We start from the raw sequence: 18,557 nt of genomic DNA, 5'->3' as shown, positions 1-18,557 counted from the left end.
CTGTGGTCTTCCCTGTACAGCTCACTGCACTGGAATGAAGGCAAAAAAAAAAAAAAATAATGCCAAAGCAGCAGGGGAAAGAGAGTGCCAATAAAGATAAATGATTTCCTAATTAAGCCTGGAGACAAGGAGGGGCAAAGAGGACTGTTGAAGCCTTGTGGGAGCCAGAGTGAACTCAAGCAGGCTATACCACCACTCTGGCAGGGGTCTTCGGGCTGACATTTTTAAACAAAGGAAAAAGCTCATTTGACAATGGATCTTGCAAGAGCAATTCCAGATGCCTTGAAGCGAGGACTCTTCTCAAGCACCGGTGTTGTTATAATCACCAGGGGAGCTGCTGCCTTGCTAACTCTCACGATGTCATTATAAGTCTCCGATATTTGGGATTTGGTTTTAGCTGCTGAAGGCACTTTATTGGAGGGGGGTGTGAAGGAGAGCATCTCCTTTGTTTGTTTGCTTGTTGTTTTAGAGGAGATGATGGACATCATCTTGGCCAATGCACCTGGGACTGAACCAGGGAATTTGAGAACTGAAAGGAGAAGCAGTTGGGTCTTGAGCTCAAACAATCCACAAACTTTGCAATTTGGGGCTCCTGAGAGAGTCAGGGAATGGACATTTAATCAAACTTGACTGCATTGTAGCTGCTAACAAATCATGGTCAGTTGCTGGGCTGCTTCAGCTGATGGGCTCTGCAAACTCAGGGGTGGAAGGAGCTTTATGTGCCTGAAATTTTGTGTGGTTTTCCCAGCCATGTTGGCCGCTTACAAAAACAAAATAAAAGTCTCTCTCTCTCTCCAGACCTTCGCCCACTGCGGTTGCAAAATGTCACAGATTAGGTCGAGGTCCTCACTGAGACCTGAGCTGAAATCCCATTCATCCTGTTTAAGTTAAAATGTTTTACCTTCAGTACAGGGGAGGAGGGCTGGGGTGAGGGCTGAGGCTGCTGGCAGCTCACCCAGCACAGCACATCACAGACCTGCAGGCATGAATTTACCACGGAGCAGACACTGCTGAGGATCTATGACATGTACCAGCTGCAGAAAAAACTGGCCTGGGGAGAAAAGAATGACATGAGGAGACCCAAAACTTTATCTAGATCTCTTGCACACCCTTTGTACCACCACGGTGGTGTTTCTCAGAGGTTTTGAGCAGTGGTTCCCTGCCCATGAAGGTGCCATCCCTTTCCCATGATCTTTGCTCCCCAAAATGCTTTTTCCTGTTATCAGTATTTGCAGCCTGGCTCTGCTCATCTCCATTGCTGGGCTCTGCCCCATGACACCTCCCTCTCCTCCTTGATTCTTTATAACTAATGTGCTTTGCTTTAAAGCTTCCCTCATGCCTTCCTCCCCGCTTCTGGACACCCCTGAAGTTTTGGTCCTGCCTCTGATTTGCCCAGCATATCATCCTCCACCTAATAGGTGATACACATCCAAACCAGGACCTCTGTGCCTTTTCCTCAGCAGCACTGGCCCTCTTTTCCCTCCCTGCCACAGAACCAGCTCACAGCTTGGTTGCTGAGGTGGTGAGACCTGGGCACCCCGAGGGTCCTTGTCTCTGTATTGAGGTCACACACTCTTTGGGATAGAGAGGAATCTATTCCACACTTAGTGCTGGGAAGTCCCTGGCTCTTGGGAATCTGCTCCTGTATGAGATCACAGGAAGCAGGGAAAGAACCTGCTGGGAGCTGGCCTCAGAGAACTGCTGCAGGACCTACATTTTCTCAAAGAAATTAGAATCCTGGCCTTGGGGTTGGAGGAAACATTCATAGGATGGATGAATTGCCTTGGATTCCAGGAGAAGTGATACAAAGGACCCTGCAATGACATCGTGTCTGTGCATCAGCCAGAGCCCAAAACGAAGCTTTTACTCATTTATTGATGTCACACCCTGGCAGGTGCCACAGCCTGGCCTGGCACAGAGAGCAGCAGCAGCAGCACACAGGGGTTTGTCTCTCAGCACAGCAGCCACAAAGTCCACTGCAGGCACTGGTGTGGCTGTGTGTCACTGCCTCTGCTGCCCCACACCTCTTCCCATTGCCAGAACAGCCTGGCTGCCTCTGAGCCTGGAGGGGGTTGCACAAGTGACCCTGCTCTTTGGAGTGTACTTATCGATCTTGTCCCCTCTTGTTGACACTGCCCGACCCAGAAGTAACTGGCCCTCACTCTGAGACCAGTGTCATTGTCAGCTCTGCAGAGTGAGGACTGGGCGAGTCTTCCTCTTAAAATCAGCCTGTCCCAAGCCTGGGCACAGAGAGACCACAGCACTGCTGAGCACAGAAGGGGCAAATCTGCTTTTCAGGTTAGAACAGCGCTTTAATGTTGGGGAACAGGGGTAGGAGAGAGCAGGCAGAGTGGGTCAGGGGATGGCTGGTCCTGCCTGGGCACTGCAAGGACATTACCTGTCCCCCACCATCCCAGCAGGTCAAGCACAGAGTGGGTTCAGGTGATGGTGTGAGGGGAGGAAGGGAGATAGAGAGGGATGATGGCCAAGCTGAAAACTCCAAACCTTCCTGTCCTTACCCCTCTTATTTGATTGCTTTGCTTGAGGGCATTTCTGTCCCTTCTCCCATTTGTTCTCCCTGTAGCTGATACTGAGCTGGCCAGATGATGCTCTGGAGCACAGAGCAGCCAGCATAGGACACTTGTTTTCCTCAAGCACTGCAAGCACAGCCGTCCTGCCCAGCTCTGCCGTGCTCTGCTGAGCACAGCTGGAAGGCAGGGAAGGGATCAGGGGGGCTGTGCAAGGCAGAGGATGCTCCTGGCTGCTCCTGCCCTGCCAGACAAAGGGGCTTTGCCATGGCCATCCCCACATCGCAGTGATTCCCTCCCCCTGAATTTATCCCACTGAGTGCTGGGGACTCCCAGTGTCACCCCCCAGAGCCAGCGGGGCTGCCCAGTGTTTGATGGCTGCTGGACAACACTTGTGGTTTGTAAGCTGGATAGCCTGAATCGTCTTGCCAATCATTAACCTGCTCTTTCAGGGCAAAAGCAGCTCGGTGAGGGTGCCAGGGCAGCAAGTAGGCACCAATGAAATCTCTGGCAGGACGCAAGCAGTGCACGTTACAGCAATTGCTGACACTCCTGCTCTCGGCAGTGCCAGTGTGCTTCCTGCAAACAGAGGGGAAGGGAGTTAATGGGTGACCACAGCAGGGCATCCAGGGTGTCCTTTGCAAGGGTCATGTTTGGGAATTTCCTTTTCCTAGGATTTCAGGTGTGTTTACTATGTGCAGTGCTCTTCACTGACAGTTTCGGGGCCACGTATGGGAGTAGTCTCCAAGTTCTCTCCATCAGCTTATTCCTTGACTTCTTTGTTGCTTATGTGTTAGTTACCCTATTTTTAGAAGACTAATAAAGTACTACAACAAGTAGTACTAGTAATCATAGAGCTATTCTTGTCCAGAAGGATGCAGAAGTGGCTGAACTCACACAGGGAACACGGAATGCTCAGTGTAGGTGTCCCAGAGGCAGCTCGTGGCAGCTGCTCTCCTGATCCCATGCTCTGGCATGAATGGCCTGGTGAGGAGATGACCTGGGAAGATGGCCCCATTTCCACTTGGCAGTAGGTAAGAGGGGGAAAAATTGTTCAAGCTTGACCAAAGTGCTGGTGGGAACATGACTGCTGTCATGAGAAGTTCCTCCTTGGCTCAGATGCAGGGCCTGTTTCTTCTCCTCTCACTGCACTGGGGGCCTCAGGGCCTGAGCTCACATTTAGATGTCTAAATTACAGCTGATGAGGACACCCTTCCCAGCCAGAATTTGCCAGGATCTTTGTGTAGGTCCTGGCCAAGGGCTGATCTCCCTGTTTCCCATTGTAGTCTGGAGATTGGCACTGAAGAGGGTGATTTACTCATCCCTCCAAACTGCCCTCTGGGGGACTCTTTTCTCTTGGCCAGAAAGGTATTTTGGGGGATCTTCTTTTGGCCAGGCTGAAGGTCTCCTTGTGAATCCTATCCCTCAGAGCTTGCAGACAGCATATTCCCCGTGGCTCATCCCTCCACTGGCACTACAGGAGATAATTAGTGCGTGGCTAAGTCATATGTGCTGAGGGTCAGGGAAGACAATGAGGCAGATTTCCCCCGGAGTAAAGAGATGTCATCAGAGTTGCACTGCAGCGAAATGATGGGATCTGTCAGTGACCCTGGCCCTTTCACTGAGCAAACAGCCCCGGGGCAGTGCCTTCCTCCAGAAGAATGGTATGGTCTGGCAGCCAGGCACCCTTGTGAACGTGTAGGGCTCTCCCAGAGCCTGCTGTCCCCAGGAGACACTGCCCAGGAGCCTCCATCCCCAGCTCCTGCGCTCTCTGTAACTCCTTGGAGCCCATCCTTGGTGTGTCTGTAAAATCAACCCGAAGGAGAACAAAGCACCTGCCCTTGGGGACTGCAGGGGGAAGAGCATAACTCCAAAAAGCTGAAATGCAAAGGAGTTTTGTGATATTTCAGGAGATGGTGAAATAGAACAAAACCAGAGCGTTCAGCTTTGGCACACACAAGGTGAGGACTTGTCCCTTTGACATCCTTCAGCTCAGTTCTTCCAGTGCACAGGTATTATCCATGTTAATTACAAGGCCCATGGTTAATTCTGTGAAGCCAGGTATCTCTCTGGCTGTTTCAGTGCTTCTTGGAATAAGGAAATTCTCTTCACATTTATGCTCCACATGAAAGCTGATCCATATCTCCAACCTTCATCTCCTTTCCTCTGAGTCTGTCACCAGCAGATTATGCAGCACAATGTGGAGACCAAGAGGGGCCACACCATTGGCCTGGGCTATGAAAAGCAAGAAAAAGCTCTTGGTTTTGCAAGGAGATCTTACAGTCCAGGATAATTTCAACAAATTGTGATGGCAAAAATAAGCTCTTTTGACAGTACAAGTCTTGTGCATTAAAACAAAGTAATCCCCTTTGGTTTCACCTTGATGTTGCTGTGCTCCAAATGCCAACATCACTCTTTATTCTGCTCACATTCCTCTCCAGTTGCAGGTAAAAGACCAAATGTTTCTCACCCTGCTGTTGGAGCTGAGCCCTGTTGTGCCACTGGTAACTCCCTAATTCATATCTTTGGGCCTCACACCTCCTTATCTGCAAAAGATCACATACCTAGGTGATATTCTAATACAGTAGTGGATTTTTCCAGTTGCTCCACCTGGTGAAATGTGCTGTGGACTGAGAGATTGCCATGCAGCCAGTTGTCATTAGCATATCTGTGCTGTGGCAGCTGAAGGCAGCGTGTCCATTGATGCTCTCAGCTCGGCCCTGGCAGAGAGCCCCAGCGTGCTGATGTGCCAGAGTGGTGTTTTCTATGGACTCTGAGTTAGAGCCTCGCTCTTCCAAGCTGCTTTCAGCATGTGCTGCCTGCAATGCAGCCTGTCCGAGAGCTGCTTTGTAAAACAAATGGTGTATTCTGGCAGGGAGCGTTGAGACAGCTGGGAGAAAGTAATGGCTGGGCTGGGAGCAGTCTTGGAGTTGCATTCTGGAGCCATCTCGCCCTTTTGATGAGCATTTCCACACCTTCCTCTATGGAGGGAGTGGGGAATATGCTCCTGAACAAGGCGCTGCAGCCCAGCAGAGCCCACACCCCCGTCAGGCACTCATTATCCCTCCCAGCAAGGTGCAGGAACCAACAGCACCGGGCAGCAACAGGCACTGGATGCCCTTAAATGTCCTTAAATGCCTCTCTCTTGTACCTGACTCCTGGGGCAGCACGGCAGTGATGCCCAGGGCTGCCACAGGCTGTGCTAGGAGACTTGAGAACATGCAGAGTCAAGGCAGAACCAGCCCTCTTATTTAGGCTCCCATGTTGGAATGTGTTGGCCCAAGTCACTGCACAAATGGGTTAGGGGAGACCTGCAGTTAGAGGGATTCAAGAGGTCTTTGCATACTGTCAACATTCATTTAAAAATTGCTCCACATGTGGCCCCAGCTCATGCAATTGAACACTTGACCGCATCCTGTAAAACAGGGCAGTGCCTGTTTCCTGGGAGCTCTACCAAGTCGTCTCCAAGTGCTTTTAATTTACTAATATAACTAGTGAGATGTTCCTGCTGTGTCCTTGCGCCGTGCCTCCCAGGAGAACAGCTTGTCAGGGTGTTAAAAAGATGCCAGTGTGCTTCTGTGAAGGGCTTCCTATGGACAATGATTTGCACAGCCCAAAGAAAAGCCCTTCTCGGATGACACGTGTAACATTGCAACTATGTCCAAGGCTAATGATTATTTTCCACATAAATGGAATTATATTTGCCTTCAGCAACATCGGCCACTGGGACCTCTTTCTAAAGCTGGCAGCGCTTCCAAGTCTCTAAATAAAGTGACACAGACCTGAGGTAAAAGCTTGGGGTAGAAAGCAGATGGAGATGTTCTCATGAGAAGAGCAGACAGGGTGGGTTTGGATAAGATGGCTAAAATGGAAGAAAATGTAGAAAACCAGAGGGTCTCATGTGGGAGTCCCACTGCGATCTCATGAGTGTGTTGAAGGCTCCTATAGATCCCTGGTAAACTGGGCAACAAAAGGTTTTGCCTGTTAGTCAGAGCCATCCCAGAGAATGAGTCACAGCCAGTGGGAAAGGCGATGCTCCTTCCCGCAGCGCTGCAGAGCTCTGCCGCAGAGCTGCTGCCTCTCCCCTGGAGGAGCAGCACAGCTGGGAGGTGGCACAGGCTGGGGGGTGACACAGGCTGAGAGGTGGCACAGGTTGGGAGGTGACACAGGCTGTTAGATGATGGGCAGTCATCACACCCACCCTCCCCTGCTCTTTCAAGGCACCTCTGGCTGGTGAGATGGGTGTGTGCAGCCCAGCCACACGTCTGTAGTCCATTGGAGCGTGTGTATTTGGGGGACACGAGGGGCTTGCCCTTTTCTCAGGTCCAGATGAAGCTGCCAGTGATATGTCCAGAGCAAACCCAGGGGTTGGATGTGCAGGCTGGAGAGGGGTGAGTCCCCCTGGGCACCGTGGGTGTTCGTGCTGAGTGTGCACAGGGAAGCACTGACTGCTCAGCATCCCTGCTGAGGAAGGTGCAGAACAGGCATCTCCTCTCCACATCTCTGTCTGGCAGGCAGATCCCAGTGTCCAGCAGTAAAGTGGCTTTTTTCCAGTGCGTGTGTGCTGCAGTGCTGGGACTTTTGGTCTCAACCCCTCACAAAACTTCCAGTGTGAATGAGAGCAGTGTCAGACCAAACCACGCTCACAGCAGTGGGTTCAGAGGGAGATGTTCACCTGGCAAATCCTGGGAAGGGACTTGTCCAAACCCTATCCAGGCTGGAGTGCCTGTTCAGCCTGCAAGGTCAGGCAGCCCATCCTGTTAAGCAGGGGTGACCCTCCAGGCAGCATCCCAGGGCCAGGAATGGTTGTCACTTCACGAGGTCGCTCGGCAATCGAGTAAGAAATGTCTGCTGTACTTTTCAACAGAAAGATTTCCAGACTGCAGTTCAACAAGGTGAAGCTTGAAGATGCTGGGGAGTACAGCTGCGAAGCCGAGAACGTTTTAGGGAAAGACACCGCAAAAGGCAGCCTGAATGTGAAAAGTGGTAAGTGAAGAAGCCAGCAAATGTCTCGAGCTGTCTGCCATTCCACAGAAAGGTTCTGCACATGGCCTGTCTTGTATTTTGTTTCATGCTTTCAGGATATCGAGTAAAACAATCTTGGGAGATAAGAAAAATGCAGCTTAGCATAAATGTTTATCTTTGTTATCTGTCACTGGCAATGTGGTTAATTTACATTTTAAATAAACTTACAGTCTATGTATTTTTTTTTAAATGAGTAAGGAGGAAAGAAAGCTGGTGGGCTTGATGTTTTCGTTTTTTAAAGAATTTCTGAGAAGCAAAACTCACCAGAAGACGAGTAATTAGACTATAGCTTTGTGATGAGTGAAGTTGCTTCTGGTTTTCATCCTAGAATGTGTGCTCCATCTCTTAGAGCTCAGCGGATGGAGTCTGAGGTTAGGTGGTTTTATTATTATCTTGGTCATAATAATTATATTGCTTAACACCATGGTTTGGATGCTCCCTCCGGCTCAGAAAGTCCCTACAGTGGCTGCCAGAAGCTGGGAGGGCACGGCTAGGGAGGGGGTGACTGTATTTCCTAAGCTCTTCCTCCTGCCATTCACAACGGGCACTGTGGCAGCCTGGGCTTGGAGCACTGGGTTCTGGCTCTGGGCTGTGCTGGGATCCAATTTTTTGTTCTCTCACCAGCCTTATCCCAGTGTGAGGGAAGGTAGCTTTCTCCTGCTGCTTTCTGGCAGTATTTTCTCTCCTAACCTCAGCGTGTTTGCCATACTGAATCTTTTGTTCTGTGAAGCTGCATTGTCACACAGCTTCCCTCTTGGTTATCCTGCCTGTTCAATCCCAGTGCTGGCAGAGTTGGAGCAAGGCCACCCATGCTTACAACTCCCTGCCCTCATCCTCCATGTCTGTGGACTCAGCCCTGCTGGGTTTATTTCCAGTTGATAGGAAAGGTGTCCTGAGTAAGAAAATGAGGCAGTGCTTTCTTTTTTTTTCTTTTTCCCCCTGGCTCACGCTCTGGCTGTCCCAATCCACATAAACTGCTCCTGTTTGATGGGAGCTGCATGTGAAACCTCCCTGTCTGCCTCCTCTGCTGCCCCTTCCCCATCACCAGCACCCCCCTGGCCAGAGGAGCAGTGTGGTTGAGCAGTGCCTGCTGCAAGGCTCTGACCTGCACACCGTGATTGCCAAAAAATTGGGTATTTAAATCCACCAACACAAAGTGTGCAACATAAACAGGCTAACACTCAGAGATGTTAGTTTAGTTCTTTTCTGCTAGATTTTGCATCTTTTTCTTGCAGCTCAAGTTCTCAGACATTCTTAATTGCAGTAACTTTTTATAGTCAGTTCTACCCCTTTCAACTCCATTAACCCTTTAATTCCCCTCATGAATTTTGGTGTCAATCATAATGACGGGAAATATTATCAAAAGAACGCAGGAAATTGAGAGGTAAAAGAGACTAAGTATTGGCAATTGGATGTGCCAGGTAAATGCACACCTGGGGGACTGCAACCTGCAGGAAGTCACGCTGAGTGGCAAGGACCACTCACACCTGAGCTGCCCAGAAATGTCCTCAGACCCAAAAAACCATGAAAGACACACAAAGACCTGGCTGTGGATGTGGTGGATTCCCTGCCTGGATGAATCCATGTTCTCAGCTGCCTTGCCCCTCTGCCCCTGGCTCTCTGCTCAGCTGCAGGCACACCTTGCTGCTGTTTGCAGAGCACTGCCAGCACAGCAGGGCCAGCTGCAGCCCCCTGCAAAGGAAGCCGAGGTCATGGTGATCCCTGGAGGCTTTTTGGGCTTTTTTATCCCTTTGCACTCTTTTTTCCTCTTTCTCCTGGAGCTACCCAGAGTTCAGCAGCCTTCCCCAGTATGCAGGAGCTGTCCTGGAGTGTTCCTCTTCCCTTACTGCTGTGCCTTCTTGGGCTCTTGTGAGCTTTCCTCACTTCTGCAAGCTCCCTTCTTCTGTGATATCTTTCAGTAGAAAACTCCTCAGGGCATCTGAATCCACCCGTGTGTTGTCCCCTGTTTCTTCTCCCCCAGGCTCCTTACACTGATCCTCTTGTGGCTTCCATTGCAAAGTGCTCTTTGCTCTATTCCAATACCACTTTTCAGTTTCAGAAAAGCAGCTTTTCAGCCATACAGATCTGTTGCAAGTCACCAAATCCACCACATCTTTAGAGAGAGTGGCTGCAGAGCAGAGACAGGCATTAGAAAATGCCCATCAGCCAAACCCTCACCTCATCCTTCCTCTACAATTCCAGTATTTCCACAAAACTCCCAGCTCAGAAATAAATGCTTTTGCATTGAGAAACTTTGTGAGGTTGTTTATTTCTGGGGAAATGCTTCTGGACTTAGTCAAAATATACTGTGCTTTGGTTGTGTTGCATATTTTTATGACTTTGAAGTAAATTAGATGCTTTCTTAGAAAAATGTCCCATTTCCCAGTTCTCATTATTGAATATTTTAATGTTGATATCACACGGCCATGAGGGCACAGGTGAGATGTGACTGTTTCAGATTCTTTTTTTCCTCAGAAGATTTCTAGGCATCTCCTCAACTTCCCGGCCCCTTATTAAACACTGCAGAAAAAAAAAAATCAAGTTGTAGAAAAAATTCTTTCTGCTTCTAGCTTTCTGTGGTGGTCCCACCCCTGTGTCCAGCAGGCAGGCTCCTGGGGCTTTCTCTTTTGTGAATCCAGAGGGTGTGAGGGACTTCTCCAGAGGTGCTGGTGCTGCCAGTGGGGTTGAGTAGAGCTGGTGTCTGTGGGCATTGGGGTTCCCAGTGTCCTGGTTAAAAAAGAGGAAATCACGACCTGTGCTTGTCTCCCCTATTGCCTGGGGTCTTGGCCTTCATCTGTCCCGTGTTCCTCCACCTCTTGTACAAGAATTAATTTGTGCTGCACAACTTCACGTGGTTTGGAGGCTCTTCAGAAAATCCCACCTTTTCTTCAACTCCACATTTTCCCCACTGTCGTGTCCTGCCATCCCATCTTGGCGCTCTTGTGGCCATCAGGGCTCAGAAAACCTCCCACGGTTTTGCTCCATCTCCTGCCAGGTGAACCCTGAGCCATTCCTGCCTCTTTGTTGTGACACGAGGCCCTTCACAGGGAGGGGACATCGTGCCCTGTGCCATCCCCTGCAGGGACACTCCTTGTCCTGCCTCTGTCACCCCAATGCCCTGCCCTGAGCCAGCACTAACACCTGGCAGCCCCCAGCCTGTGTCCCCCAGCAGCACCTGCCCCTCTGCTCCTCCCCACAGTAGCTAAGCCCACCCTGCTCTGCTCTAAAGAGATATTTTGTTCACTACTTTCTTACCTTAATTTCCCCAGGAACAACGAAAGCACCACAAGTCTTACCAGCCTCAGAAACTAAAATAGTTGTTATGGAAGAAGAGTGTAAGTACCTCTCCCCCACTCCCCCCACACAGCTGCTTTCCCCTAATTTGTTTGTTATTATGAGACATTTTGCATAAATGCTTTATTGCCTCCTGGAATCTTCTTTAATTACTCCTTCTGTCTGATTTTTCCCAAAGCCACTGATCTTTCCTTCCCTAGATCTTTAAAAGAAATCTGATTTATATTGCTGGTGTCTATCTTAGAGAGGGAGAATTTGATAACTATTGCAATGGCAGCTTGAAGAACATGCTACTTAAAATTGCAGTTGAAGTTTAAGCATTCCCAGCTCTTTCAGTACGTGGAATTATTGATACTTGCAAGATGTGCTTGTTATGGCCTTTGATTTAACAGGGTTTTCTTTTATCACTTTGTTTTTGTGTTTGGGTTTGGGGTTTTTTTGAGGATAGTTGATAAAACCAAAACAGGATGTAGGAACAAGAAAAAAGGCATGAGTCTTCTAAGCATAGTAATAAGAAAATTGTGGAAAATCCATCCATGCCCTGCCATCCCATTTTTTTTCTGAGTCTCCAGAAAGCAAGAACAGATTTCCCCAAATGCTTAATTTGATTTAATGTGGCTGAAATTCTTTTTAGCATTCCCTCCTATTCAGTTGTCCCCAAAGAAGTAGAAAATGGGCACAGAGCAATAAAAATCAAGGAAGGGATACAAGTGTAGATTAGAATCCTGGTGCCTGGATGTTGTCTCAGCAATTTGTGGTGGAGGGGGTTGTGTCTGAGTCAGGGGGTCTCTCCCCAGTGGGAGCCCACCAGGATCGTGGCAAAAGCCCTGGGAAGCCAGGACCAGGCAGGGATTTTGGGATCTGTGCTGTGTTTCCATCCCAGCTTCAGATGCCCAGAGCTGAGAGCACAGCAGGCTGTGCCTCACTGTTGGCAATTCTGCCCTGCAGATTTTATGGGGATGTTTCCTCCTTTGAAAGCTGAGTCTTTTATGTTCTTAAAAGAAATCTGATTGCAGCCACAGCAGGCACTGGCCAGGTATTCTTTAAAAGCTTTTCTGATTAGAAAACTGCACTTAAAATGTGCTCTTGTGTAGTGCTTAGCCTTGGACTGCACTAGAGACACCAAGCTGAGATACAGCATCATTAATGCCATGGCCACACCACCTTCCCCAGGATTTTTCCTTTGTTTTTACCAGAAGAGATCCATGCTACTTATTTGCATCACATTAGATAAATGCTATTTTCTTAAAAGCCAAATCTCAGAAAGGAAACACAGAATTTCCCCTTTTTGGAAAACTTTCCTCTGTGGGTCATCACTCTTTTGTTCTTTTTCTCTAATGATGGGAAGAGATGGCAAAGTCCCCAGAGTTAAAGTTGTAACTCACTTTTCCCTTCACACTCCTTTTTTGCAATATCTCCCAAGTGTTATCTGAATAACTCAGAATCTCTCTGATTTTTGTGATGATTGATGCTGTATTATAGAATTGTGTGCAGCATATGGGGAGGTGATGAAGATGTGAGGTGGGATGATCTGGAGAGCAGACAAGTATCTCATTCTTGTAAAAGTCTTGTATTTCTTTCCAATATCTGCATTCAGAGTCACCTGTAGGTTGTCCCACTCTCGTTGTTTCACTGAAATCTTGTCAATCACTTGCTGGATTTTAAACAGTGATGCCCCAGTACCCGGTATGTGAATAGCATGAGGTTCCACGTGCTGCAGTAGCCTCATTCACGGTGAAAATTTGACTTTGTTTTGTGCTTGTCACAGGCTAAGGTTGTGCAGTTGGGTGGTCACAGTGGCTCAGCTCACAGGCAAGAACTTGCAGGGATGTGGTAACTTGATCGTGTGCCCTGCTGCAGAGAGAAAGGTCCTTTATGCTCATTTCAACATCCAGAAAATCCGAACGGTAACGTGATCCTGGCACGGTGCAGTGTGAGGAGCTAAACAAGGCTCAGGAGTCTGTGGCTGTGCTGGGTAAACAGGACAGGAACAGTGTCAGCATTTAGCAGAATTCTGGTGGAGGCAGAAATGGAAGAAGCAATCTGGAGAGCATTCTGAGATGGCAGGTTTATGCCAGAAAAAGGCAGTAAAACCCTCTCAAAGTTTAATTTTAAAAAGGTAAGACAATGTTTGGAGTCTCTGAGAAGGTCGGGTAATCCCTTGTGCCTGTTTTCTGCTGTTGAGTTCTCCTCTAGCTCCTTCCCTTGACTTCAGCAAGCAGAGGTGAAGCCCTGAGGGCAAGGAGAGGACACAGGCCAGGTGGAGGAAGCGTGGTTTGGATAATGTCAGGGTACAGGAGGATGTGCCAGAGATGGGCAGGGGCTCCAAACCAACATGTGGATCATTGCAGCTGCTCACCTGGACTCTGCCTGTGCTCCTTGCTCCCTCTGTAGCTGGGGGAGTGCCTGGCTCAGTGCTTCTTCAGCCTCTGTGGGCTGTCAGTGCCCTTGGCTGAGGCTGCTCTGCAGCAGAGAGAGGCTCAGGGTCCCAGGAGAAGGTGAAACAGGGAGAAAGAGCAGAACAGGCAGTGCTGAGTTGTGCCGGGAGCAGGAGGATTGAGGGGAAATATGAAGCACCTGAATGAAAGCTGGGCTGTCTGGGTTTAGTTTTGGGGCCTTTATTTCATCTGCTGGGGATCACAAGCTCTCCCTCGAGTCCCTCTAGAGACCCCTGTGGGAAGGGTAGCTGAAACAGCCCTTTTTAATCCAGTTAAATCTAACTCTCCACACACCAGTTTGGGTTCACAGATTTCATAGCTGCCATCTTGGTGATGCCATTGGACTGTTTGCAGCCTCACTGGTGTAGGCTCATTGAGGCAATCCCTCTCAATTTAATCCCTTCCCTGATGCCTACCATGGCTGGGTGTTGGAAATGTTTTCCTCACTTTGTGTCTGCCAGGTGAGCTCAGCCTGATGGACCTGCACGATTGCAATGGCTGTGCTGTGGTTTGTGGGTTACACAGGAACATGTGCTATGTGGTTATGGTTCTGTTGCCTGGAAAGGATGACCTGGGACAGAGACTAGACAGAACAAAAGGAATAAAATTGGGATTTATTGAAAGGATTCACCTTGAGCAGTACAAGAGCCCGGCCAGGGCTACACCCAAATCAAATCCCAGCTGGATCCTGGGCACGAGTTTTACACTTTTATCAGTTTTGGTTCATCTGCACATTGGGGTCAATGATCCACCCACAGCCCCAGGCTATGAAGTCTCAGCCCCTGCCTTGCCCCCTTTCCCTCGCTGCTGTTTCTGCTTTTTGGGTCCCAGTTGTCCTTGATTGTCCAGCTAGAAAGGAATTGTTTTGTCTGAGTCCCCTGTGAAGAGAACTCACTAACACCTAGTATGAAGTTTCAGAGTTCCACACTAAGCAGCAGAGATTCTGAAAAATAAAAGAGCTAAAACCCAAGGCATCAGTTCAGCCAACCCTCCAAACCTGCTCTCAAATGCAGTCTGGCATGGCCTTTACTGGGTGACTGTGGCAGACGTGCTGTGAGTTGGCTCAGGTCAGGTCAGGTCAGTCCCTGGCTCTCCTGGAGCTACCAGAGCTGCAGATGTAAGCACAGTGCTCTGGGTTTGCAGCTGAAGGGTGTCCAGCCAGCCCAGAGCACAGGCTGAGCAGACAGAAAACCAGCCCTGTGAACAGAGCATTTTCAATACTGGACTAAAAATAAGTCCTGGCGTGGTCTCTGCTCAGATAATTTAAAGCCCATTTACTGGAGGTGTGGTTGTCATTGAGCGGAACCTGCACGCACGCAGCACAGAGCCCTGAGGTGAACGTGGTGATCTCACTGCCAGTCTGCAGAGAGCTGTGTGGTGCCTGGCAGCTGCCAGATCCTGCTCCTTGCTCGTTTTGCACGCTGTGTATTTTTTAAGTAGTCACACCACTGCCACTCGAGGCGTGGTGTAGAGACAGGCAGTGACTCTAAAGGCAAAGAGGGGCAGGATGAAGAGTGGGGTGGGAGCTGATGTCCCCTGGGAGCACTGAGGCTGAGCCCAGCCTTCAGAACTGGGCTCTGGACCAGGGGATCTGCTTTTCTGGCTCCATCCTGGGATCCTGGTGTGTTGCTTCACTTCTTGGGCTTCAGCTGCCCTGCCCGCGAAGCTTTCATGCTGGCATTGGCTCTGTGAAAGGATTTTTAGGTCGCTGAACAAATCCCCTCATTGAAGTATCATGTTGCTGCTATTACAATTGATGATGGGGATTTGGGAAAATGAAATGCTGCACTGCTGTCATGTGCATTTTCAGACCCCTGTGGTAGAGAAGAGCATAGGAAGGGCTCCCTCGTAAAGCTGCAGAGATCATTCCAGGGGAGCAACTAGAAGCTTGGCAATAACACAGGACTTTGCCCCTGCAATAACTGCCTGTCCCATGGAAACAGGCAGCCCCTGAGTGCTCAGAAACCTTGAAACTTGTTTCTTTAGTGAAGCCCCTGAACAGTGCAGATGGGAGAGGTGGGAAAGCAACCTGTGCTGTTTTGGTCAGCAGCATCCGATGCTCCAAGATGAGTGCCTTGCAGTCTGGTGTTTGTATCTTGGGATGAACTCCTGGTCTGCAGCTATTGATCCTAATGATCCCCTCGGGAACTGGCAACATGATTCCAGCAGGATCTATTTCAGTAAAATGCAGGGGTAAATATTTGGTCATTTCCAAATGAATAAACACACAGGAGCAGAATTTTTACGAGCTCCAGAGTCCCCAGTCTGCCATCAGGCAAGCTCCAGTGTGCACAGGCCCTTCTGATTTTATGTAGAGATAGCTGCAGGGAGCATCCAGACTCTGTTCAGGTTTATGGAGAGAGAAGGTGTCGTATCAGACACACAGAAATCTGCCACAGAGGGAATGGTGAGGATCACCAGCCCCTCTATGTATTAATCAGTGTAAATCATGGATTTAGTGTGGCTCACTTCAGGATTACAGCACTCCAACCAGGGAATATCTTGGCCAGACACCTTCTCATCCATGTTCTTCTAACAAGCAGTTGGATGAACTCTGTTGAGAGGAACCTCAGCCATTCTGTGTTTTATCAGTAAGTACATGAGGCATATACAGAGCAGGCAATCTGTATACACTCCCCAACCAGCTGAGTTCATCTGTCTAACTGAATGTCTAAATATTGAGAGAATAAAGTGTCTGTACTCTATGAACCCACCAGCCAAAGTTATTTATAAAGAAGAAAAGGAGCGGCGAAAGCATCGCTGTCTCCCTGCTCTCCTCGACAGTAGCTGTAGTTCGTGAAAAATTAATTTACAGTCCAAGCTGCATTAATTAACTCTTTGCAGGGGGAGTATTTCACCAGACTTCTGAGAACAGGCTGCTGAGCTGCCTGCAAAGGTTAAATGACGTGCATGGCAGGAATTGTGTAAGAATCCCTGCACAATCATTAATGGCCTTTCTGCGTGGATGGCTTGTGGGAAGGGAAGTCCACCTGGCACAGTCACTGCCCCTGGCTCTCTTCTCTGTTGCCCTGTCATTGATGATAGTCCAGAATAACTGAGGCATGTGGTGGAAAACAGACTCTCTGAATGACTCCAGTGCTCTCAATCTCTCGTGTGTTTATGCTGCTCTGTCCTCACTGGCTGGGGCAGCAACAATAAAACGTGGCTGCAGATCATTCACAAACACATCATCAAGAGGCAGCCCTCTTTTCCCTGTCCTCACCTCCTTACTCCCCTCTGTTCTTCACCTCCTTATTCCCCTCTCTTGGTCCTCACTCCTCCCTCCCTCCTGCTTTGTTCTCAGTCCTGGGACTGAAGACCAGCTGGAGGTCTGACCTGCTGAAGGGTGAGGAGTTCCAGCCCTTCTCTCACCCTGCAGGGGCTTTCTGGCCACTTTGCCACTGTGTGTCTCAGGGGCACCTCCTTTATTCCCACTGGTCAAAAGGAAATGTCACCACTTGCTTGCCTCATGCACACTCCTGGTTTTCTGCTTTTAATTTAAATACTTGGGGAGGTTCTTGGTACATGACTGGTGTTACTGCACAACCCCCTCACCACGTCCCACTGCCTTCACGAGTCCTGTTCCACTCTGCTACCACCCAAAACTGTTCCCTTGCTTATTCACTTCTCCGCTCATCTCAGCAATTTTACAACTTTCCAAGTCATTTGGGATAGATGGAGTTGTATTGGAGGCTGAATGAAGGACTTACTCTGCCACACCAGCCAATGGGGGGTAAAATCTGCCTGGTGCTGTACAGCAGTTAATGTGAAATAGCTGTGGGAAGTAATTTCTGGATCACCAGGCACAGCTGTGTAGTGCTTGGCACAGAGGTGAAAGTACCTGCAGGGCTGTAAATAAACTGTGTGTGAGGTTCACTTTACCAATGTCCAACATCCCAGACGACTCTGGACCAGGCATGCAGTTGTTAAAGTATTTGCAGTGGCCCAGGCTGATGGGGAATAGACATAAACACAAAGTAACTTGTGAATCTGGGAATTATCCCACTAGTGTGGTGGAAACTGAAATCTCCCTTGGCATTGTGCTTTGAGGTGCTCGTTTGTGATCTGCAGCCACAGGGTGTCAGAGACCACGCTGCAGCCCAGGCACAATTAACATTTTCTAAGTGAGACATTTTCCATCCCTTTGTCCTCTCACTAGAGCTTGGCAGGTCTCTCCATCCTTGCTCCCTAAATAGTTGCTCTCATGAATGTGAAGCCCCAGCTGCCACATAGCAGTGAGATTTCAGGGTTATAAGAGAGAAATATCTGTATTCAGTACATCAAACCTAAAAAAAAAAATAAAAAATTAGGTATTCCTATGACTGGAATAAATATCCCATAAATACCATGTGTGCAGTACGGTCTCACTATGTCCAAAGAGAAAAACAGAACCAGGGATGACCCAAAAAAGAATAAAAAGAGATCATTGCTTCTCAGCTAGGGAAGGAGATGCTGGCTGTGCCTGTAATATCACAGGTAGCACAGAGGAAACAAGTGGGGGTAATGACTAGTTTTTTTCTAATACAAGAGCCAGGAAAGGGCAGGTGAAAAGAATCAAAATGGAGATGTGACCTTACACACTGTGTGCATAGCACTGGAGCTCTTGTCACAAATATTGTGGATACTACAAGATTAGATTTGTTCAAACATTGATGGAAGAATCCAGCAAAGGCCACTAAATGTGACATCACTGTGGCTGCCTTGGGTTGTCTCTGAGCTGCCCATCCTGGGTGGCCTAAGGAAGATTATCATTGTGTGCTCCTGCTGATCTTCTTTTTTAAGCTTTGCCACTGTTGGGGCCAAGGCAAGGCTTTGGCTTGACCAGTCTTATAGTCTAGAATGGCTTCATTTCCTGATGCTCTCTTGTCAACAGGAAATTGCCTCTCTCTGTGGCCTTTGCCACATCTCTGTGCTGATAAATGGACTGGAGAAATAGGATTCCATGATTCAGTTTTAAAACACTGTGCTTCTTTGGGATAAAAGGCAAGGTACTTGCAGAAAAGAGGGTTTAAAGGATAATGACATTAGCAAGATGTTTCTAGCAGAGGTGATCAGCCACATATTTTCCTGACAGGCACAGCTCCACTGACAGCTCTCCTCTAGAAGTGCCCAACATGCCCCAGCCTCAACCATGTCAGGCTCTTTTGTAGCTGTTTAAAAGAGACAAAACTGTTTCTGTGGGATGAAGATCCCATGCAGTCTCTGGCTGATGAGCACTCTAATCCTCCCTGGTATCACATCACACAGCACTGCATCTTCCCATCCACCTTTC

At 48.8% G+C, this 18,557-nt stretch overlaps 1 protein-coding gene across 4 annotated transcripts in view; it reads left to right on the top strand.

Annotated features, from left to right (window-relative positions):
* The window catches only part of NRG2 (neuregulin 2), a 153,856-nt gene that overhangs the window by 101,761 nt on the left and 33,538 nt on the right, over positions 1–18,557 (top strand). For all 4 annotated transcript variants that reach the window (XM_088173850.1, XM_088173849.1, XM_088173848.1 and 1 more), the window contains exon 3: positions 7,396–7,514. In XM_088173850.1, the coding sequence (XP_088029976.1) occupies positions 7,396–7,514 (119 nt within the window). The remainder of the gene's footprint in view (positions 1–7,395; positions 7,515–18,557) is intronic.

This window comes from Sturnus vulgaris, chromosome 15, assembly GCF_052056855.1.
Source record: "Sturnus vulgaris isolate bStuVul1 chromosome 15, bStuVul1.hap1, whole genome shotgun sequence".
Lineage (NCBI taxonomy): Eukaryota > Metazoa > Chordata > Aves > Passeriformes > Sturnidae > Sturnus > Sturnus vulgaris.
The sequence above is the reverse complement of the archived record's forward strand: the minus strand, read 5'-3'. Positions and strand labels throughout refer to the sequence as shown.